Source organism: Calonectris borealis, chromosome Z, assembly GCF_964195595.1.
Source record: "Calonectris borealis chromosome Z, bCalBor7.hap1.2, whole genome shotgun sequence".
Classification (NCBI taxonomy): domain Eukaryota; kingdom Metazoa; phylum Chordata; class Aves; order Procellariiformes; family Procellariidae; genus Calonectris; species Calonectris borealis.
Genome location: NC_134352.1, coordinates 64,738,702 through 64,762,737, shown reverse-complemented (window position 1 = coordinate 64,762,737; position 24,036 = coordinate 64,738,702). Strand labels below are relative to the sequence as shown.

The window sequence follows — 24,036 nt, the reverse complement described above, 5'->3', positions numbered from 1 at the left end:
GTGTAAGGAATAAATATTTTTTGCTTTATATATTAAAATTCTTTGACGTGGTACTACACCTAAAATTTTCTTTTTATTGCTTTTGTGAAGACTCCCTTTGCATCTGAGTCTTAAACTTCTATTTCATAGAATGGTTTGGGTTGGTACAGGTCATCTAGTCCAACCCCCCTGCAATGAGCAGGGACATCTTCAACTAGATCAGGTTGCTCAGAGCCCCATCCAGCCTGACCTTGAGTGTTTCCAGGGATGGGGCATCTACCACCTCTCTGGGCAACCTGTTCCAGTGTTTCACCACCCTCACCGTAAGAAATTTCTTCCTTCTTTGTTTCTTCTGTATGAGGAAGCTCTGTTTGTCTTGGTGACTTGTATGTATCTGTGCTTCGTGTTGCTTTGTGTATTCTGTTGTTGTGAAATGCAGCAATGATTAGCCAAGCACTGTCTTCTAGTGAGCAAGACCTTTAAACAGGGTTTGAAGAATATTAGGCAAACACTTTTTGCATAATAAGCAGTACCCCTTTCTGAATGTTAGAAGGAAACATTTCAGCAGGAATACATTTTGTATGGACTTACTGTCAGCAGTTTTTAGTTCACTGTAGTCAGGGTAAACAACATCAAGGTACAGTCAACTTCTGATTACCAGGGCACAGTTTTACCTGAGGTGAGGATCGGTTATGCCACAGGTGCAGAGACATGAGCTGGCTCCATTTCAGCTTGTTAACCCCAGTGCAGTGCTTTCTAAGAGTGCCTATGCTGTTTCCACAACCAGCTGTGATCCAGAAGGAGTTTTATATCATTTGTGGGGAGCGATGCAAAGCTTAATAAGGTCTGAGCACCAGACCGGGCTATGCACGGCATCAGCAGCATGTCCTGAAATGGTGTAAAAACTGAGAGTCGCAGGAAGAAGCGACGGGAAGGACATTTGAGTGATTTAGCAGAGAAACAGCTCAGCTCACAGTAGGCTCAGACTTAGCAAGGCTTGGAGGGGCTCCATGCATGGCCTCTTGTATGTCCATTCCCTCTGGTACTGATGGCTCCAGGCTTAGGGATGGGAGGGCTTCTGAGCCTGGGTTTAGCCTACTGTGTATCCTTGGGATTGCTTCTGCTTTTTGAGGGGGTCTAGGAGCGTTAGAAGAGTTTCCAATGCATCCAAGTAACTGTAGGAGTTAACTCAGGGCCAGTGGTAGATCCACCTCCTTTAAACAACTCAGATCCAGCAGGGTTGTGTTCAGAGCAGCTGGGGTGCCTGCCGTGTCCTCTGCGGGGTGTTCTGTACCTGTGTAAAGGAATGCGTCCATTCGTCCGTCGGACCGCCTTACTTCAGGTTAAGAAGCGTTGACTGTGTATGCTGTCTGGTGTTGTGCGGTCATTTGGAGCTGTTTCTTAGTGTGGAATTCTGGCAAAGGCGGGAGTAATTTCTTTTTCTTGAGTAGACTGTTAATGTGACCTCAATTAAAAAGCATTTTCTATTACATGCTGACCAAAAACATGAAATAGGAGGCACATAATTGCTTTGCTTTATGATCAGTAAATTAGCTACATGAAAATGGAAAAAGGCATTAAACTTGCATTTGAGACATATCTGGTGTTTTGGAGAAAAAAATAAGATTTCAGTTAATGTGTATTTTTCTTATAAATAAATATAGAAGATACTGAAATTAGTCCATTTCAGAGAAGAAAAGTATATTAGAAATTCTGTTGCTTACTTCCCTAGGATGTTGATGCTACAAACCCAAATTATGAAATTATGTGTATGATAAGAGATTTCAGGGGGAGTTTGGATTATAGACCACTGACAACTGCAGATCCTGTAAGTACCCGAGCAATGTGGAAGTTTTTTATCCTTTGGTATTTTTTCTGTGCGTTTTCAGTTTTTTCAATGTATACTTCTGTCTGTAAACATGAAAAATAAGTAGTTTAATATATATTAGTATTCTTTATAACATTTTTTTCAGTAATTTGATTATATTGAAATTAGTAGTTATTGAAAGTCCTAGGTTACTAAATTATTGTTAATTATGTCATTTAAATATCTTTTGACTATAAAATAATACCAATATGTACTAAGTAGTCACTCAGCCTGTGTATTGTAATTTTTCCTGGGATGCCAGGGGGTGTGCACACAAAACCATGAAGCTTCTCTAAAAAACCCTATTGAGTATAAAGATTAATATTTGATCTTTGAAGGTGATAAAGGCTTTTGATTTGCAGAGAATTCAGAGGAGCAAAATCCTTAAATGATGGACGTTATGAGATCTCTGTGGAAATTGGAGATTGTGACAATTTCTGTCAGTAGCGTATCTACCCTGTGAGAGGTGGATTTGCTTGCGGTGTTCCAAGATGTACCTGGTACTCTACAGGATTAGATCCCTGTCTGCAGGGAGTTTTGTTAATGTGTGGTTCTCCCTTTTGGGTTCTTGGCCATTGTGCAGACAGTGTTCAGATGACTTACTGTCTTGGAAATTTCTCTTTGTTTAAATGATTGGTTAATTAATTCAAGAATAGAAGTAAAATAAAGTAAAATACCATATAACTGGAATTGGGGTATAGTTCACTGAAAGATTGTTTCTTTTGCAGATTGATGAGCACAGGATATGTGTTTGTGTACGAAAACGACCACTCAATAAAAAAGGTATGACCATTTAAGATTTTGCTGATTTTTTGCTGTGAAAAGCTGCTTCTGATAGTAATATTATTTGTATTAAAGAGATCTAGAAATACTGATCAAAGGTGAAATTCTGTTATGCTAGACAATATGTGTGACAGACCCAGAAAATTCATAGACTCATCATAACCTGGATAAAGATGGGGAGAAAAGTAGTTTAACTGTCACCATTTCATGGATTGGGAGCTGAGGCTCAGAGAGACTGCAAATTTTTTTCCAAGGTCATCTAGGATGTATTTAGTTGATCTGGGAATTAATTCTGTTGTAATTTCTTCAGTATTCTTACGTTGTGTTAGGATCACCATTTTTTTAAACTATCCTTTAAGCGATCTCCTGAGCAGAGAACTACCCAGTGAAAATTTTCCTACACATTTTTTATAGATGTATTTTTATACTTTAAAGTGGTCTTGAATCAGACATCAAGGGCGCAATTCAGATGCTTAACGCTGGTATCTTACGACGTGTTAGGTGTCCGAGACATCCTCGCAGGGCTAGTAGATTACAGAGAAACTGGAGACTTGTATCCCCTAGAGCTCAGGGGGGCAAGATACTCTAGGGCATGTGAAATGCCACTAAAAAACTATTAGGTACCTAGTGACTTTTTTTATATATGATTAGTATTACAATTTTTTTTCTTACTGCCTGCTCATCAGAATGCAGTCTCTATTCCAAAAAAAAGGTTCAGGTTTTCAACTCCAGTTAAATCCAATCTTCCTATGAGTTCTTTCCTTTCAGTGGGAAATTAAGAACGCAAATGCTTCTGCATTGCAGCCTGTCTGAATCCAGTGCTTGAGTAAGCTGACTTCCATTTTGAAGGGTGTTTTTTTCCTCTCTTCCTATTATATTTTGCTTAGCTGAAGGACTCAAAGAGCATTGCTCTGACTCTGAAACAACATGGGACACATTTATTATTTTTGTACTGTCAGAACTACACATTGAGGATTATCTGGAGCATATCCAGAGGAAAATGGGAAAATTGTATGGGAAAGGGAAAACGCATGATGATACCAGTATATAGTTAGTTTTTGTCTTTTTGTTTCCCTCCACGTTGCTCCTTCCCCTACTTTATTTTTTTCTTCATTTTTACTTTTACTGTTTTCTTATTCCCTGTATTTTTTTCTTTTATTGATCTAAAAAGAATGCATAATCTCAAAATTTGGTTAATTGAAACTATTTTGCACAACCTATTTAATAAGGGCATTCAAAGTACAAGTCTGGTAGCAGTTGAATTTCTGTTTCAGCATTGGAGGTTATCTTTAATAAAATATGACTTAGAAATCTGATGCATTTGGGGGAAACATCACCTTCTACCTGTGCTGAAGGTGGACAAAGTGAAATTACAGTAAATGAGAGCAAGTGGTCATGGGACATGAGTTGGGATTCAGAAGTAGGATTTGATTTTGTGAAAGTTGCATATCTTAGGTATTAGTGGTTTGGAGCTATTTAAAAAATAGTTCAAAGGTGTTTGTAGGAAGATGAGTGTCTAAGTAAAAATGAGGTTGGCACTAAAGTTATTTTTCATTTTTAAGAATAAGCTGTAGTAAAAAGGTACTAATGAAATAATCTATGTAGGGAATGAGCCATAGAGATAATCTAATACCCACATGATACAATCTTCTGAAAACACGTACTTCATAAGAAACAGTATTTCTCATGCCATGTTTTAAAATTGAAAAGTATAAAAGAATGAAAGATACTACTGTGTAACACCCTGAAGAGAAAAAATAAAAATAGTTTGTTTTGTCAGTCTCAAAAAGACAGAATTATCACCAAAATCTTCAGGTGTTCTCAGCACCAATCATTCTGTGGATTGACTTTGCAGGAAGTAGGTGTTCAAATTGACATTTTAAGATTTTATTTCAATCACATGTATTTATAATTGAGAAATGTATGGTGGGTTTCCGAGGAACTATTCCAAATTTTCATCAGCAAGGAATACAGGTTGTCATAATAGCTGGGAGCAGGTAAATATCTTATTCCAAACAATCATTTAAGAAAAATCAGCTTTTGACTGCTTAAACTAAAAAGCTTTTGCTGCAAAGAATTGACCTTCGTATATCTCTTTTCACCACTGTTCCTTATTTCTTCTCTGTGATTACTGCAGAATAATTGCATTTTGTTTTATTGCAGTGCAGTTGAAAAATTAATTATATAGTCTTGAATGCATATTTCTCTTGGTGTGTACTGTCATGCAATGGTAACCATTGCTCTGTTTGATCAGTATGTTAGCTGCTGAAAAGATTTCTGTCTAATTGTATAAAGCCACGTCAAATTCTTGAACTGCATGCCTTAAGAAATTTTACATAGAAATGCAAGTAGGACACATTAGGATCCTGACTGTACACACAAAGGATCTTTATTTTTGTGCATATCATGGATCACTGGGTTCTCTGTTTTGCTGACTCATATCTCATACAACAATTAGCAATAAATTGCAGTGCTGTGTAGTAATTATAACCTGGGAACTCACTACTGAAATCGCATCTAGATGGCTTTTGTTCATTCCCAGTGATAGAAAGGATCGTTAGCATTTTCAGCTTTTTCTGCTTACAAGATAATTTTTAGAAAGGATTTTACTTTAAAGAAATTCTGTATTAAAGATGTTTCAGGAGGAATACACAAATGAAAATGTCTGTGAAGAATGAAAGCAAAATTTTTCTTTTTGAAAGCTGAGAACACATGACTAGAACGTTAAAGATTTAGGGAAAATAAAAAGACAAAATTTTAAAATAAAGCAAATGATTATCATAAGGATATTAATTTCTTTGTGTTTTCAAGTTTGACAGGCCAAGCAGTATAAGACTTCAGTGGCCAGTTTCTCCAGTAGAGAAGTTATTTATAAAAACTCAAAGGATATGGCAGTAATCTGTAAAACATGTAGAAGCCCTGAGGAAAAAGAACTCAAATCCATGGAAAGTATTGTTATAGAATACATAACAAGCTACAATGGTAGTGCTATAATTAATGATCTTAGTTTTTCTAACCAACTTTGTACAACCTCTCTTTAATTTCTAGCAATTGGTAGGATAGAATGACTAGACTTCCAAAATGAAATCTCTTACTTAGCAGATTACTATCTAGGTATCAGAAGCCCAAATCCATTGCAGTGTTGTTACTTGGAGGAGCTGTGTTATCTGAGATGTTGCAAGAGTGTAAACAATGAAAAAATGTAAAAAATAATGATGTGTTGCTAGTTAAATATATATATTTCACTTATTTTATAGAAACTTTAATGAAAGACCTTGATGTAATAACAATTCCTAGCAAAGATGTTGTGATGGTACATGAACCAAAACAAAAGGTGGATTTAACAAGGTACCTAGAAAACCAAACTTTTCGTTTTGATTATGCCTTTGATGACACGGCTCCTAACGAAATGGTTTACAGGTATGTGTATATACTTTTTTTTTTTTGTGAATCTTTTTTCTCATATATCTCCCATGTCAATAACTGTGGGCTTACCTTAGCCATGGACTTTACTCCTATTCTCTGTGTTACCAGATATGTATATTGCTACCTCCATTAAAAAAACAGGCAAAAAGCCTGTTTACTTTTGGTTTTAACTCTTTATCCTGAATACTTCACCTGCAATATCATCTCCACCTCCACTGACCTCAGTCTTGCTCTCAGTCCTTCTCCAAGCCCTGCTGGTTTCCAGGCACTAGCGTGTATTGCCTGCCTGCTCAGCTACTGAATATTTGAACAACTTAATGAGCTATCCATTTGCCTCAGAGTTATTGTCTTATTAATTAGTGTGTGTGCAGCACCTGAGGAACCTGAGTCATGGCTTTTGGTCTTCAGGAAACTTGGATGAAAAGGACAGCCCCAGCCCTGAAGAGCTTGCAGTTTGAATATAAGATATTTAACAGATGGAAACAGATCAGGAGAGAGTGAGGAAAGAGTACAAAGAAAAGGGAGAGAGGTTATATTGCGGTGTTGCTGAGATATTGAGCTAGCTTGGCTGCTGGAAGCAATCTGGCTGTTGTAACACGGAGGTGCGCGGAGCTAAGTTACCTTGTTCAAAATGCTGAATCTTTCCGATTTAAAAAACAACAGCAACAATGACACACATCCACTTTCAGCGCCAAGATATTTGGATCTCCATTTTCTCCTTTATTCATAGAATCATAGAATCATAGAATCATAGAATCATACAGGTTGGAAAAGACCTCTAAGATCATCGTGTCCAACCGTCAACCCAACACCACCATGCCCACTACACCATGTCCCTAAGGGCCTCATCTACACGTCTTTTAAATACCTCCAGGGATGGTGACTCCACCACTTCCCTGGGCAGCCTGTTCCAAGGCCTGACCACTCTTTCAGTAAAGAAATTTTTCCTAATGTTCAATCTAAACCTCCCTTGGCACAACTTGAGGCCATTTCCTCTTGTCCTATCGCTAGTTACTTGGGAGAAGAGACCAACACCCACCTCGCTACAACCTCCTTTCAGGTAGTTGTAGAGCGCGATGAGGTCTCCCCTCAGCCTCCTCTTCTCCAGGCTAAACAACCCCAGTTCCCTCAGCCGCTCCTCATAAGACTTGTGCTCCAGGCCCTTCACCAGCTTCGTTGCCCTCCTCTGGACGCGCTCCAGCACCTCCATGTCCTTCTTGTAGTGAGGGGCCCAAAACTGAACACAGGATTCAAGGTGCGGCCTCACCAGTGCCGAGTACAGGGGCACGATCACCTCCCTACTCCTGCTGGCCACACTATTTCTGATACAGGCCAGGATGCCGTTGGCCTTCTTGGCCACCTGAGCACACTGCCGGCTCATGTTCAGCCGGCTGTCAACCAGTACCCCCAGGTCCTTTTCCTCTGGGCAGCTTTCCAGCCACTCTTCCCCAAGCCTGTAGCGTTGCCTGGGGTTGTTGTGGCCGAAGTGCAGGACCCGGCACTTGGCTTTGTTGAATCTCATACAGTTGGCCTCGGCCCATCGATCCAGCCTGTCCAGGTCCCTCTGCAGAGCCTTCCTACCCTCCAGCAGATCAACACTCCTGCCCAGCTTGGTGTCGTCTGCAAACTTACTGAGGGAGCACTCGATCCCCTCGTCCAGATCATTGATGAAGATATTGAACAGGACCGGCCCCAAAACTGAGCCCTGGGGAACACCGCTCGTGACCGGCCGCCAACTGGATTTAACTCCGTTCACCACAACTCTCTGGGCTCGGCCGTCCAGCCAGTTTTTTACCCAGCGAAGAGTGCACCTGTCTAGGCCGTGAGCCGCCAGCTTCTCTAGGAGAATGCTGTGGGAGACAGTGTCAAAGGCCTTACTGAAGTCCAAGTAGACCACATCCACTGCCTTTCCCTCATCCACTAGGCGGGTCACCTGGTCATAGAAGGAGATCAGGTTGGTCAAGCAGGACCTGCCTTCCATGAACCCGTGCTGGCTGGGCCTGATCCCCTGGTTGTCCCGGACATGGCTCGTGAGCACCCTCAAAACCAACCGCTCCATGATCTTCCCCGGCACGGAGGTCAGGCTGACCGGCCTGTAGTTCCCCGGATCCTCCTTCCGGCCCTTCTTGTAGATGGGAGTCACATTGGCGAGCCTCCAGTCGTCCGGGACTTCCCCAGTTAACCAGGACTGCTGGTAAATGATGGAGAGCGGCTCGGCAAGCTCCTCCGCCAGCTCCCTCAGAACCCTCGGGTGGATCCCATCCGGCCCCATAGACTTGTGAACATCCAGGTGGCATAGCAGGTCATGAACTTCATCCTCTTGAATTATGGGGGGTTTATCCTGCTTGTCGTCCCTGTCTTCCAGCTCAGGGGGCTGAGTACCCTGAGGATAACTGCTCTGACTACTAAAGACTGAGGCAAAGAAGGCGTTGAGTACCTCAGCCTTTTCCTCGTCCTTGGTGACAACGTTCCCCCCCGCATCCAATAGAGGATGGAGATTCTCCTTGGCTCTCCTTTTGTCATTAACATACTTATAAAAGCATTTTTTGTTGTCTCTCACGACAGTGGCCAGGTGGAGTTCTAGCCGAGCTTTTGCCTTTCTAATTTCCTCTCTGCACGACCTAACGCGATCCCTGTACTCTTCCTGAGTTGCCTGACCCTTCCTCCACAAGTGATAAACTCTCCTTTTTTCCCTGAGTCCCAGCCAGAGCTCCCCGTTCAGCCAGGCCGGTCGCCTTCCCCGCCCGCACTTCTTGCGGCACATGGGGACAGCCCGCTCCTGCGCCTTTAAGACTTCCTTCTTGAAGAACGTCCAGCCTTCCTGGACCCCTTTGCCCTTCAGGACTGTCTCCCAAGGGATCCTCTCGACCAGTGTCCTGAGCAGGCCAAAGTCCGCCCGCCGGAAGTCCATGGTAGCGCTTTTGCTGGCCCCCCTCTTTACTTCACCAAGTATCGAGAATTCTACCATTTCATGGTCGCTAAGCCCAAGCCGACCTCCGACCACCACATCTCCCACCAGCCCTTCTCTGTTCGTGAACAGCAGGTCAAGCGAGGCATCTCCCCTGGTGGGCTCGCTTACCAGCTGCGTCAGGAAGTTATCCTCCACACACTCCAGGAACCTCCTCGACTGTTTCCTCTCTGCCGTGTGGTATTTCCAGCAGACATCCGGAAAGTTGAAGTCCCCCACAAGAACAAGGGCTAGCGACTGGGAGACTTCTGCCAGCCTCTGGTAGAATATTTCGTCTGCCTCCTCTTCCTGGCCAGGTGGTCTATAACAGACCCCCAGCAGGATATCTGCCTTGTTGGCCTTCCCCCTCATCCTTACCCACAAGCACTCGACCTCGTCATCACTATCATCGAGCTCTAGACAGTCGAAGCATTCCCTAACATACAGGGCTACTCCACCGCCTCTCCTTCCTCGCCTGTTCCTTCTGAAAAGCTTATAGCCGTCCATTGCAGCACTCCAATCGTGCGACTCATCCCACCACGTTTCCGTGATGGCGACTAAGTCATAGCTACCCCGCTGCACAATGGCTTCCAGCTCCTCCTGTTTGCCGCCCATGCTGCGTGCATTGGTATAGATGCACTTGAGCTGGGCTGCCGATTTCTCCCCCGACAATGGCGTGCGGACCCTAGGCTCTTCTCTAGAGAGCCTGGTTTTATCCCCGTCCCCCTTCAAATCTAGTTTAAAGCCCTCTCGATGAGCCCAGCCAACTCACACGCGAGAATCCTTTTCCCCCTGCGAGACAGCTGAACTCCGTCCGTCGCCAGCAGGCCCGGTGCCATGTAAACCTCCCCGTGGTCAAAGAAGCCAAAATTCTGTTGATGGCACCAGCCCCTGAGCCACGTGTTGATCCGATGAGTTTTCCTGTTCCTTTCGGTGTTCCGCCCCGCCACTAAAGGGATCGAGGAAAAAACTACCTGTGCTCCCGATCCTCCTACCAGTCGCCCCAGCGCCCTGAAGTCCCTTTTGATCCCTTCGGGACTTCTCCCTGCAACCTCCTCACTGCCAGCCTGTATAACCAGTAGCGGGTAGTAATCGGAGGCCTGCACGAGACTAGGGAGTTTCCTAGTAATGTCCTTCACCCGGGCCCCAGGGAGGCAGCAGACTTCCCTGTGGGATGGGTCCGGCCGACAAATTGGGCCCTCGGTCCCCCTCAGAAGGGAATCACCAATGACAATTACCCTCCTTTTTTTCTTAGCGGAGGCAGTCGTAATTTGTGGGGCTGGCTGCCTCTCCTCGGGCAACCCCCTGGATGGGCCTTCATCTTCGTCCTCGTTCGTCTGGCCCTCAAGTTCCAGAGCCCCGTATCTGTTGTGTAGGGGCAGCTGGGAAGGTTGAGGCGAGGAAGGCCGGCCGGGGGTTCGCCTGGCGCCCCGAGCAGGGACCTGTGTCCATTCCCCTCCGTCGCCTGGGTCTCCTCCTTCTGCCTGGTGGCAAGAGGGCAGGGGTTCCTCCGCTTCTTGCGGAGCCTCCGTGTGCTTCATTTCACTTCCACAGCTGGCACAGAATAATGCACACAGCGCTTTTAAAAACATGTTTAGAAGTAGCTGTTTACCTTGTGCAAGTCACTCAATGGAGCAGATGTAGTAGCGGGCAAGGTTAAACACCATGTCAAGTCATAATCTCAGTATGCAGTCTAAATCCTGTGAAGCTTTTTGCAAGGAATATTGATATTAGAAAGGAATTTGATGAAGATAATTTTCCTTATGCTTGGAAAGTGCTTCCCATAGCCTTAAGGAATAGTGGCAGAGAAATATCTTAATTCTTGTTTTTAATCCAACAACTAGGAGGTGAAAGTTAGCATCATATCCTGATTGACGTTGGATGCTAACATCCTGTTGGTGGGTTACAGAAAATACATAGTAAAAGAATTATTACAAGGCCTTGAAGATTAAAAACGGTCTTATGCTGATATAACTAGGAGGAGAAGGGTGGCAAAAGGAAAATCTGTATAGTCTCTTAGTTTACACAGTAAAAGACTTCTAAGCAGCAAAGTTGTGCCCTGGAGGTTCTCTCTCTAATGGTTGTCTACTGGTAGCATCTTTCCTTTCTCAATACTGAAGAGCCGCGAGAGAGCAATCTAGCTGGTGATGCGTGCCTCTAGTTCTCCTCCTGCTTAACAACAAGTTCTTTTAATCTCCCTCCTTCCTGTTATTTATCTTTGTGAGCATAGTGTTTAAATGTGAGGGGTTTTTGGCATACAATGTTGTTGTATTTTTGTATTCAGTTTCCTCCGAGTAATTTTTATTAGTTAGTGGTACATTAGTGGTAATACGGGAAGATTTTGAAAGATGGTTGTATTCATGCTGAAACAGTAAGTCTCTAGTCAGTGTAGCAGTACAGGCTTTTTCCTTCTCCCTCATATGGCACAATAATGATTATTACCTGAAGGGCAATCTGCTCCAAGGCCTCCTGTAATAACAGAAATAAGAGCAAGACAGGTGTCATCATCTGCTGTCACCAGAACTTAGGGGTCATGGTGGGGGAAAAAAATAGTGTGGCAAGTTGCTCTAGTTTTCTCCAGTATGCTAAAACTACTCACTGTATTTCTATACTGAAAAACTTTCTTCAGTTTGAAGGAAAAAGGTACTACTCTTTTTTTTAATTATTATTATTTTGCTTAAACTGTATTTTAAGTATTTTTGAATCCATGAGCCACAATGCTGAGTTGCAATTTTTCATTAATATTAAAAAACACGCGCTAGTTTGAATGGATATGTCTTTTGAATATTAAAGGAGAACCAGATTTTACATTTCTGAAAGATCAAGATTGCAAATAAAGGTTTTAGTAAAAGTAAAGTTGGACTGTTTTGGCATGGTACCATTTGGAGTTGTATAACGCTTTATGAAAACTTTTCTAGATATGTTTATATTTTGCCGTACTTTAAAATAGATATAATTAAGTCCCTTTTTTATAAATCAGCAAAATAAATAATTTCAAACTCAATTAAACAGAGATAATGGAGTGTGCTTCTTAGGTGGATAGGCTTCATGAAATTTTGTATTTTATATATAAAAAGAACAAACACCAAAATATGGGAGTATCCTCTTGAGGACAAAGGAAGTATATGTTTAGAGGAAGCAAAAAAGGAAGACAAAGGTTATCAGGAATCATCTGGTGTATTTTTGATGAAAATTCAAAATTCAATTAAACTTAGATTTTTGCATAACCCTTTGTTGCTCGGTCTTACCCATATTATTTTTGTAAGCGATCTTGTGTTTGTTCCAAAGTGGAATAAAAGAGGTTGTAACACCTCAGTGTTTCTGTAAACAATTGTTCCTATTTCTGTCCCTTAAAGGTACTTTATGTGTAAACACATGGAAAAAATTCAGAAAGAGAGACTTCTGCATAGAGCCTCTTACCTCCATTGGTAACACTCCATTAGGTTACCCTTTGCTTTGGAGTTTTTAACGAAATAATGGTGATAAGCAGCTGAAGAAGGAGCAATAGCTCTATGTTTTTTAAAGTAAAAATTAATTCTCTGAAATAGAAAAATGATACTTTGGATAATATTTTTTGACATGTCAAATAATACTTCAGGGATAACTAGATTTTTCCATTCTGAAGAGCTTGGGTATACGTTTTCTTGAGCGTTTTCTCAGTGTATGTACGTTCTCAAAATGTTAAGATGTGCGATGTTGTTCTGGCCACCTGTTTTCTAAATCTAATCTTGGAAGCTGATCTGGGGAGAAAAAAAACAAAACCAAAACAATGGCAGAATTTTAATATTGGCAAAACCTAAGTATTTATCTGCTCCGCTGTCCTACTTCCATATCTTCTAATGCCGTCTTCTTTCCGGAGCTCCAAGCTCCATGTAGTAAGCTGTGCTGTGTTGCATTATTACAACAAGGAATTTTTTTTTCTTAGGGTTTAAAGGATAGTATTGTTGTAAAATAAATGGGGGAGACCTTGTAGCTTTTATTTGATTGATTGGGATATTTTAATGCCTTAGAGCTGGTAGTCTCTTTAGTTCAGGAATTAATGTGGACATGTCCTTTGGCCTGTCAAAGTACAGGACCAGCTTTGTCACTTCTGGCCTTAAAATTTATAGCATCCTTGTGGTAGTGACATCTTAAAGTAATTCTGTTTCTTAAGTACTGTTGGGTTTTGCATTTAAGGTTTACAGCTCGACCGTTAGTGGAGACCATATTTGAAAGGGGAATGGCCACTTGTTTTGCATATGGGCAAACAGGCAGTGGAAAAACCCATGTAAGTATTTCTTCTACATGTCAGCCATACATTTCTTTTTATGTATGATAAACTTAGATAAATTCTAATAAGTAACAAATTCGTAAGTTACAGTTCTGTGATCTTTATAGTGTATTTTTGTCTTTTTTTTTTTTTTTTAATTTAGACTATGGGTGGTGACTTTTCAGGAAAGAACCAAGATTGTTCTAAAGGAATATATGCACTTGCAGGTGAGACTTTATTGGTCTGTTGGCTTTTTGCAAATTAGTTGAGATCAATAAATTTTCTACTCCCTGTCATACAAACATAAGGGTCTACATAGCTTGTATTACAGTGGAGTTTTGTTAACAACAAAAGTAGTTCCTAGATGTGTAGCCTTTACACAGTAAAGTAAATGTATATATAGATTACTTCAGAAAATGTAATAAATAGAACAGATGATTAATTAAGTTTATAATTTTGGGATCTTCTTCATCTTCCAATGTAATGTGGCAGTTCAAATTGCAGTGTTTTAGATTTGGTTGACTGACCCTATCTGTTATACTTGCAAAGTACGAGAGATGCTGTAAAACAGACTGTTATGCATTAATGAGTCTTCACTAAATGAAAATACATAATGAGATTTCTTTTTATTCTGGAAATGTATTCACAGCTCGAGATGTCTTTTTAATGCTAAAGAAGCCAAACTATAAGAAGTTGGAACTTCAAGTATATGCAACATTTTTTGAGATCTACAGTGGTAAGGTAAGAACCTGATCTTTCTCTGAGGAGGGGGGAATTTCTCTTTCACAAACAAGATTTTAAGCTTGTTACATAAAAGATTTTTTTCCTTTTTGTACTGAAAGTTTTCTTTCAAATAATTCTTCACAGTTCCCTTCCAATCATGTGTCTCCATGGAATACTTTGCATATTTTAATATGGAATTTGAAACAAAAGTGTCTTTTTAAGCTCCTCTTTAACTCTTGCGTTTTCGCCCTCTCCCTAAGGTTTTTGACTTGTTGAACAGGAAGACAAAATTAAGAGTGTTAGAAGATGGTAAACAGCAAGTCCAGGTGGTGGGATTACAGGAACGGGAAGTCAAATGTGTTGAAGATGTTCTTAAGCTTATTGAAATAGGCAACAGCTGCAGGTATCTCCCATAGCTTCCACCAGTTTTTCACTGTACATTGAAGAATCAGAACAAGATTTTTTTGGGGTCTCTTCATAGTGATGGCTTTTTAATATGCAGTGGGTTTTTTGATGGTGTTGGCTGCAAGTAAGGAATCTGCCTACTTTTTGAATAAAGATATTTAGAGTTTCTCTGTCTCCTAGAGAGAAAGAAGAACGGATTTTTCTACAGGATGTGAACTGCATGCATTATGTAACCAGCTTACTGACATAAATTCATATAATTTATAATCTGGAATACAGATAGATTCTTCGGCTCTAAAAGGCCTTGATATGTAGTGATGGAGGTTAAGCGTAAAATTTTTATTTTTTTTAAGAATCCAGCTTCATTGTTCTTAAAATTAGCCTTGTACATAGGCTGCTGCCTGATCAGATAAAAATGCCATCAGCATTTTACATGTAAGCTCTTTGATAATCTGAAAGCTTTGAAGATCTGATTATTCTTGCTTTTAAAAGGGAGGTAAAATGTTACTGATCTTCCATTTCTGTTTGAAGAGATGGAAAAAGAGGTATAATTGTGCTATGTACATCCAATTATGAGGGTTGTATCTCTAGTGTCCACAAGAACTTTAGACATGCTGTCAACATATCTAAGAAAATACAGAACTCTGCCCTGAAACAACTCATGTTCTGAGGTTAGTGCGTTTAACATGTACGTCCTTCGCCTGTTCATACGTCCTTCCCTTCTCTCCTTTTGTTTAAAGGACATCTGGCCAGACATCTGCAAATGCACACTCATCTCGAAGCCATGCAGTATTTCAGATTATTCTCAGAAGGAAAGGGAAATTGCATGGTAAATTTTCTCTGATTGATTTGGCTGGCAATGAAAGAGGAGCAGATACTTCCAGTGCAGATAGGCAGACACGACTGGAAGGTGCGGAAATTAACAAGAGCCTTTTAGCACTCAAGGTAACTGAAATGTTTCCATTGCCTTTGAGTAGGTGGAAGCTTTCTACCTGTAATAGCAATGACTATTAAAATGAGTGTTTTTGCAGGCTTTGCTTGTCTACATTGTCTACTGATGTGACAGGTAAAATAATGTATTGATTTTTCCTCTAAATGCCTGAAGAGACACTTGGTAATTACCAAGTAGAAACATTGCAGAAACATTGTGCTATCAACTTGCATGTAGTTTAAAAAAAAACCACAAAAAAACCTCAACAAAAAATCGCCAGTGGTTGAATTTGAGGACTTTTCTGATATATGTCTAAAATGGGAGGACAGATGACTTACTTTGGTACTCAAGGTCTGAAATACTAACTGGAAATATTCTTACTGATCTCAGTATTTTTTTCTTTTAAATAAAAAATATGGTTACCTTTATGACATACTTATTTACTGCTGCTAATTCATTCACTAAAGCAACACGACAGCAACATATCCAGAAAGAACTAACAAATAGATTAAAGTAACTCTGGAAAGTTGGAATCCATTTTTGACTACTGTTCTTTATAGCAAATTGTCTGATACAATCACTTGACAGATTTTCATACATTAATGCAGGACACATGAAGAGAGCTAAGAAATATTTAAATATTCATATGCCTTTTGTTTGTTTGTTTTATAACGCTCAAAAGTGGTTCAGTCTAAATAGGGAAAGTAATTTTTTGGTCTCAAATGGGGCAACAGTAGTTTTGAATGTCTCAGAACTTACCTCTGTTGTCGGTTAGTTTTGCCTAGATTTACTACTCTCAGCACCAGCACTGTGGTTTTAGATAAAGAATTTGAACCCCAAAAACACTGTACTTACTTTTTTATCACCAATATAAACTTGGGAGAAGACTTGTATCTGACTGGAAGCAGGTCTCACAAAACACATCAAAATTGTAACGTGTAACGTTACAGAATTGTATGGCATGTTGAAAAATTGGAAGCAGCAGTTCCAAAACTGTGGCCTGTTTTGATTTAGCATCAAAGTAAATAATACAAGCAACATTGTGTTGATGTTATCACTTGTTTCCAAATGTAATTGAATAAAGCCGGTTTGGTTTTGGATTGGGTTTTTTTTTCAATTTACTTGTTGATTTTGTACTGACTAGTGCCTTCAGTGCAATACCCATACCACACACTTAGTTCATTTTCATACAGCTTGTCTATTTAATTATAGTGAAAGGTTCTGCTGCTGCCGTACTACTGGTTGTGATCTAAATTACATGGGGAAGGGGAAATAAAAATAAGTAGAGGTCTTGCAGAGGTCTAAACAGCAGTACAAGAAGATAGAAGTTTCTTAATGATATGTTAGTTTTCCATTTTTCATCTATCCCCAAAAACATTACACAGCTTTTTCCATTTGTATTCAAGACCCTTGAAGTTATTGTCAAGTTTGAATTAAACTAGTGTGTTCTGAGGAGTGGTCTTCGGTGCTAATCCAAGATTTGCTATTTGCATCTGCATATCAGTCCTGTCTTAACCTGTTCAGAGTTTTGGTACAGGAAGTTATATCTGTAATGTCTCTACATGGAAGTAGTGTTGTCATTTTGTTAGCTGGTTTTCTGAGCTGTGATGAAAAGCAAAAGTAGTTAAAAACTCCATTAATTTAGAAGCTGGCAGTGTCCTCCTATAATCTTTTTATTAATAAGGAGACAACCCAATTCTAATTTTTCAGGAGTAAGCAAACTAAAAATCATTATAGTAAATTAAAATATCTTAATTAAACTTGATGGTTGCCATATCAGTAATTCAACATACACATTTGTTACTGTTTTTAGTTTGTAATGTCACTTGTTGAAAATCTGTTACCCCTCTTCCTGTCTAATCTGCTTTTTTCCTTATGTAAGTATAGTATTAATGTACAAATTCAAAAAATTCAAGGAATGCACTGCCTTGCTCATCTATAAGTATTGAGTCCTTTTTAGCATTTGCATGTGAAATTCACATTCAACAAGCTTCAGTCTTTCTGTTTATCTGAGCTGCATCCATTCTATAAAATTCAGCTGGTGAGTTTTTTAAATAATCAGTTTAGTTAAAGCCAACTTGCCCTTGTGTTTGTTTTGTTCTGTATCATGGCAGTTTTATTCTGAGCCCGTTTTTAGTTCCGTTTTATGCTGTTTCACAGTTGCAATGCTTTCTTGGATTATCATCCCACAGTTTCTAGCCTGGCTTTTGGAAGAAGCTGTTTCTAGGAAATTTCAAAAGGCCACAAGGATATGGCTGCAGCTGGAGGATTAGCTGAACTGCTGTAGAACTATTCGTGTAACACAAAAGCCATTCCATCTGCTAGTGCTGCTAAAAGCAAAGCTCTAATTTGAAAAGCTTTTGAAGTATGGTTGTTTGAAGAAGTTCTGTGTGTAGACATTCTAAAACTGTTCCAAGGAAGCCATGCATCTGAAGAGATGCCTGTACACAAAGTATTAATGCAAAGGCAGAAACTGGAATTAATGATCAAAATATGACAACGACAGCAACAACACAGAAATTTATTTCATAAGAAGTAATTTATTAGCTGATGTTACTGCTCTGAGTGGGCAGAAGTGATTTTTAGATTAGTGCGATCTTGGTTTGCACTGTTGTACTTAGTTACTGCTGTAACTTCTACAGTAATTTCATAATATTTACATTTGTACAGTACTTCTCATGGGAACTCTCCAACCAATTGCAAATATTAGTTTAGACCCATACCCTTGTGAGTGAAAGAGGAGACTTTATCCCTGTTTTTTCACATGAAGAATATTTTAAAACAGGGAATGACTTAGGTTTTCAAGGGTCTTCCAATATTGAGTACATCAATAGAGAGCTATGCTTACTGGTTTGTGATCTGTGGAAGCTTTCAGAAAGTTTGTTTTCTTTTGAGCTGTAAAGAAAGTCAGTGGTAGAGCCAGAATAAAGTTAACATGTGTCCCTGTCCACGCTGCTTCTGCTGGCAGAGGTTGTAGATCATTCAGGCTTTTGCAGCTGATAATCAGAAATAATTGTTAGTCTGGACATTTAACGTCCACACTGATTTTTTGTTTTGTTTTGTTGTTGTTGTTGGATACAATAGATGTAAACATTTTGGATGAGATTCAGAAAGTTTTTAGGCTCCTAAGTCCTTTTTAAGTTCCTACCTTTCTACTGAACTTAATGAGGGGTAAAAGCCTAACACTTCTGGAATCCAAGCTTTAGTGGTAAATTTTAATATTTTAGGGGACAGCAACATAACTAAGGCATGTATTTGAATTGCATTTGTATTGTGTTTATTCAACCCATGTTAAAGAAAAATGCATAAACCTGTTTGTTCTTTCAGGAGTGCATTAGAGCCTTAGGCCGAAATAAACCTCATACACCCTTCAGAGCAAGTAAACTTACTCAGGTGCTAAGAGATTCATTCATAGGAGAAAACTCCCGTACCTGTATGGTAAGTTGGTTTGGTTAACTATTCTAACAATTACAAAGAGAAAAGATGCTGGGATTTTAGGCTTTTACGTTTAAAATTGGTCACTTGCTACTGGCAATGTGTTGGACTTAAGTTTATCCACTAACTGACACTAAATGTGGAGTGAGACTTTCAGCAGAGACATTTCAGATAACTTGCTCCCTTCTCACTTTTTATTGGCCTTTCTTATTGCTTGTTTCTAGCTAGCCACCTAGCTAGAAACACTACTAGCTTGAGAAGTTTTTTTGTTTGTTTGCGGGTTTTGGTGATGTCTTAATTATATGAGTATTGTTTGTTGACTCAGAATTTTGGTGTAGACTGGAAGTACAGTGGTGAGTTACGATCTTTAAATGACAAAGGCAAATTTAAAGTTGGTACCAAAGGCATCAGAACATGCTCTAGGCTGTTGAGGGGGGAAGCAGTTGGGATAGATGGGATGAATAGTTGTGTATTGTATAAATGTGCATTCATCAGTCTGAAAAACAGAATTCTTCTGTCAGATGGTGGAAAGGACATTTAAAAGCACTGATCCAGTCATTTTATTTGTGCATCCTTAACATTTCTACTTACGGGAATGCAAACTCTCTGCGGTGGACACTAGCAAAAAAGCTAGGCTTTTTTGTGTTGGTTACTTTTGACAGACTCGTCAGAATTAATTAGTCTAGAGGCCAGAGAAGTCCGCAGACCACAACATGAAAACCATGGTGTTAGGGCAGCCTAGTCTTCCCTTTAGCTGTTAGGTATGGTTCTAATTTGAAAATGGTGGTAAAATAGCATTTTTTATTAATCTTTTTTTCTCCTTCAGTTTTCTAATGAAAAGGTAGGATTGTTTTCTTTCCACTGAGACATAACTTCATGCAGAAAGCTAAATTGTGCATCTCTAGCTAGTGTATCCATGCTGCTGAAGAAGGTTTGGAAAGTTAGCCTGTTGGAAATTACTCTCTGTACATAGAATAATTACCATTTGTGAATATTTCATTAAGTTCTCACCATCACCCTTACCTCCTTAAAGTGCTAACAAGCTGTCTTTGTTTGGTAAAGCTTTTTTATTTAATTATTACTCTTCTCATAGAGTTGTCGTAACATTTTTTACCATTTAAATGTGTGAGAATGCCATCGGGAATAATCCATGATCAATGGGTGTTCAATTTCTGATAAAGCTTGCATTCCTTTGTTTTATATTTGATATAGTTCTAAATTAAAGAAAAAAATCTTCTCTGAAAGTGAGTGGAAATATGCTTGAATTATTTTTTATTTTGGCATTCACATAACTACAGTCACGTTACAATGAAGAATAAGGAAACCCTTTCATGATGAGATACTGCTTTCGAACTTGTTCTTCTGTTACTTTTTCATGTAGTTTCTCAGTACTAGGATCACTTGTGACATTCTGGTTTTAGTGTTTGTTTACATGCAATTTTAACAAGAATTTCATCAGCAAAGTTTTTTCTTAAGATACTGATGTGGGAAGAAGAAACACTTGGGTGGTTGTGGCTTACTCTGAATTATAGTTGAAAGGAAGTAGGGAAAGAAAACAAACCTACAGTGCATCTTTACATTTGTTTGAATTGAGCTCTCGCATTTGCAGCACTTGTTCCTGTGATAACTAGATGGATGCAGAATAAAGCTGCGTGTCTAGAGATCTGACAGGTTTCCGAACAGGATATGTTGAATTGAGGGAGGTGTAGGAGGTAACTTAGCCTGGAATTACTTCCAGTGCTCTCCAGTTCTCTGGAAAGAGGAAAGGAGATTTGCGCTCCAGTGGCCAAGTGGTAGGAATAGTGGATAATGATCAGCAACTTCACCCCTCTTCTGTGTCTTCCGTTGCCTCTTGTATCAGGACAATTTATTCAGCCTCCAGTGTGGTATTTACACTTGGCTCCTTGGCAGGGTGTGCCTGGTTTGTAAGCATGTTCATGTGTTGGTTTTATATCATACACTGGCAAAATTTTACAGGGAAAGAAAAGGGCAAGTCATTATGGTTTATGGTAGCTAAAAGTTGAACAATATTTTATTAAATTAAAAGGGTACTTATCCTGCAGGTGTGCTGACTGCTGGTTTGCAGCAGAGTCATGTAATTAACTGTGGTGCTTCAAACTTCTAAAAATGATGGAAAAATAGTTTAATAATGAGTAGTTTCCTTTCACATTTCTACAGCAGACTGTATCGATCATTGCTATGTTCTCTACAAGTATCTACTTTCTGTGAAGTAAATTAAAGCATAGAAGAACTTTCTAGTTAGAACTGTTATAACTGTCACAAGGTAACATGTAGATAGAACATGATAGTATTTCCTCCAAAATATTTTAGCCTGTTACAGGCAAAATAAATTAATGAGTTTGCAACATAGAAGTATTATTCAATTGGAAAATATGATTTATTGAACATGTGAGACCTCTTTTAAGATGCTGTTTTTGCTTGTCAGTGGAGAGGCATTTATTGTAAAGGGATTCCTCAACAAGACAAAGATTTGATCCAGTGTACTCGCACTGTTAGAGAGTAAGACATTTTGCAAATATGTGGTGCTGTTCAATATGGAATACATAAACAATGATGTAGTAAAAACTTCTGGTTTTAACTTTCTAAGAGATTCTTGAAATGTCCTGGTATAAAATACTTGCTGTGCCTTTTCCAGTTGCTTTCTGACATAATAATCTAGGATTAGTATGAAATAATAATAAGTGGGATATTTGAGTCAAATTTATTTGGTAATTTCCACACTTCATTTTTATTTGACTTTTCCTTTTATCGCTTATGGACTTCCTGTTGCAATTTTAAAAGTTACATTTTAGGGATGCAGCATTCTCTTCTGTATATAAGGTTAAACTATGATTTGGAAACTTTCTTTTTTTCAAATTTCAAAAAAATATTTTGAAAGTAACTTCATAAAGTGGACAGTTATGACTAGGATCTGCTTCGTTTTAAAGAAATCCAGAAACATACAGTCAGCATAAATAGGTTGCTTTGAACTTTATTAGTCATCGTAGTTTTACTGAAGTTCTTATCCTTAAATAGTTTCAAAAACCATTTAAAGTTGTTTTTGAAGAATTACATGGTAGGATAATGTATTATCATTTGAAATTTGCAAGGTAGCTACGTAGAATAGTCTAATTTTTAACGAGCGCTGCCTCCTTGATGTGCTGCAGTCATGGCTGAAGTGCCAGACCCTTCAGTCCTCCAGGGTGGGAGTAGGAACGTGCAGACTTCAGTGTCCCAAAAGGGCCATTGATCCCACTGTGATGGCTTATAAGCAATGTAGACACATTTGAATTAGGAAGAATGGTAATTACGAGTCTCAAGAATATTCCTGTCCGTAAATAATGCAGCTTTTTCCATCCTCATTTGGAATTACAAACGAGGAAGCGAGCGTCAGAGAGTTCGGAGTTCTTCTGTCCTGCCTGGGCAGGGCTTGTTGGGGCATGAGGACATGTGATGTAGTGGACGTTTGTACTCAACAGACTGCGTCTTGTGCATGGGTTCTTGTGCCCTGAACGGGTATCCACACGGCTGACAGCACCTACGGTGGCACTTCCCTATATCAGCTGTGCCTTATATGCTTCAAAACGTTGGAGCAGTCCCCTGGTGTTACGGGAGTTGCCGTGTGTGGTGTACTCTGAACGTTGAACTGATGGGAAGAGATGCACGCCCCAAACGTTAAATGAGTTTGGAAGGATTTTAGGAACTTGTAGGTTTTTGTTAATTAGCACCCAGAACACTTTATAAAGAGACATGCAGTCATGTGATCTTTTTAAATCTACACTTGTTGTTTTCATTAGTAGCTGATGCGTACCAATATTAGAGGTTTAAACTTAAGTCTGTATGGTAGTAGACTCTTCAGACTTTCTAACCCCCGCCCACCACATATTTTTCCTTTCTCCCCAGTAGGAGAAATTCCTCTCAGGATGACTACCTGTGCTTTTGTCAGTAATGTCAGCAGCAGGATGAAAGAGAAGACCAGGATTATCTAATCTCCATCAGTTTCAGTCTCCTGATGCTGTGCTACCACAAAAAATGTTAGTGTGTAGGATCATAGAGGTGTTTGTCCTGGATAGTGCCTTTATGGCTCTCCTGAAAGGAGCACAGATGGGACTACTGAGAGAAGCTAGGACAAATAATGAAGTCACTGTTGCCTGATCACAGTTATTATTTTTGCCGAGTGCTGAAAAGAAGGTGAGATCTTCAGGGTATTTTATTTAACTGGAAAAGGAAAGACTTACAGGTTCCAGATACGTTTGATAAGAAGTTAGCTATCAAGTGTTATTTACAGATAACTTCTAATTGAGAAAAAAAAAATCTTTACTTACAAAAAATAGTTAAACACATGCTTATCTTTAATATTATTAAGTACAGTTTTGGACTGTGGCCAAAATAGATCTCTCAATCAGTCTGCTTGAATGGAGAACAGCCTACAAAAATACATTAAAAAAAAATCTGGTAATTGTCTGCAGGATATATTAGACTTATTTTCTACTTTTTGAGAAGTCTTTATTTTTTCAGTTAGTGTTTTGCATTTACATTTTATGTTACCAGGACAGTGAGATACGGGAAATTGACTGAAGTATCTATGAATTCTTAATGTTCCAGGTATGGTTAAAAAAATTAAATGGAAGCTTTGACTTGACATCTCTCTCCTTCAGATGTCAGTGTATAAGGACAGCTGTACATAGTAGACAGTTTTTGTAGAAGATCTCAAATGAAATTCGAGATTTAAAAAAAAAAAACCATTAATTTGAATTCATCTACCCTTTCTTCTGTACAAAGTGACTTATTAATGTGTGGCTTGTTTTCTGTAGATCGCTACAATTTCTCCAGGGATGGCATCATGTGAAAACACTCTAAATACGTTGAGATACGCAAATAGGTATGGAAAATGTTATTGCTTATAGCTATACCAGCTGTTGACCACTGACATTTGGGATACTGTTGTTCCATGATGTATAATTATTTTAACTACTTGAATAATTTTGTCATACTTGCATTTCTTAGTAAGATTAAAACCAAATTACTAATCCAGGCTCACATTTAATTTAAATTGTCACTTTTTACAACCATTACAATAGAATCAATAGAAACTGCATTTAAGCATTATCCAGAGATGGATAATGTGGATTGCAACAAATGTGGGAGATGCCCCTATTAGTTTTGCCTCTGCTGTGGCGCACTATCTCTTGCATTAGGGGTAGTCAGTATTCATGATGATTCCCTGGGATGTTAGCTGAAATACCTTTCTGCAATGCAGTTTTTTTTTCATCCCCTTGGTGGAATTGCAT

General features: G+C 39.3%; 1 protein-coding gene across 7 annotated transcripts in view; it reads left to right on the top strand.

The window, feature by feature from the left end:
• KIF2A (kinesin family member 2A) overlaps positions 1–24,036 on the top strand; it is a 61,789-nt gene that overhangs the window by 27,457 nt on the left and 10,296 nt on the right. For all 7 annotated transcript variants that reach the window (XM_075136954.1, XM_075136951.1, XM_075136956.1 and 4 more), the window contains 10 exons: positions 1,712–1,807; positions 2,575–2,629; positions 5,887–6,049; positions 13,179–13,269; positions 13,415–13,478; positions 13,901–13,992; positions 14,235–14,377; positions 15,120–15,324; positions 18,638–18,748; positions 23,560–23,627. In XM_075136954.1, coding sequence (XP_074993055.1) covers positions 1,712–1,807; positions 2,575–2,629; positions 5,887–6,049; positions 13,179–13,269; positions 13,415–13,478; positions 13,901–13,992; positions 14,235–14,377; positions 15,120–15,324; positions 18,638–18,748; positions 23,560–23,627 — 1,088 coding nt within the window. The remainder of the gene's footprint in view (positions 1–1,711; positions 1,808–2,574; positions 2,630–5,886; positions 6,050–13,178; positions 13,270–13,414; positions 13,479–13,900; positions 13,993–14,234; positions 14,378–15,119; positions 15,325–18,637; positions 18,749–23,559; positions 23,628–24,036) is intronic.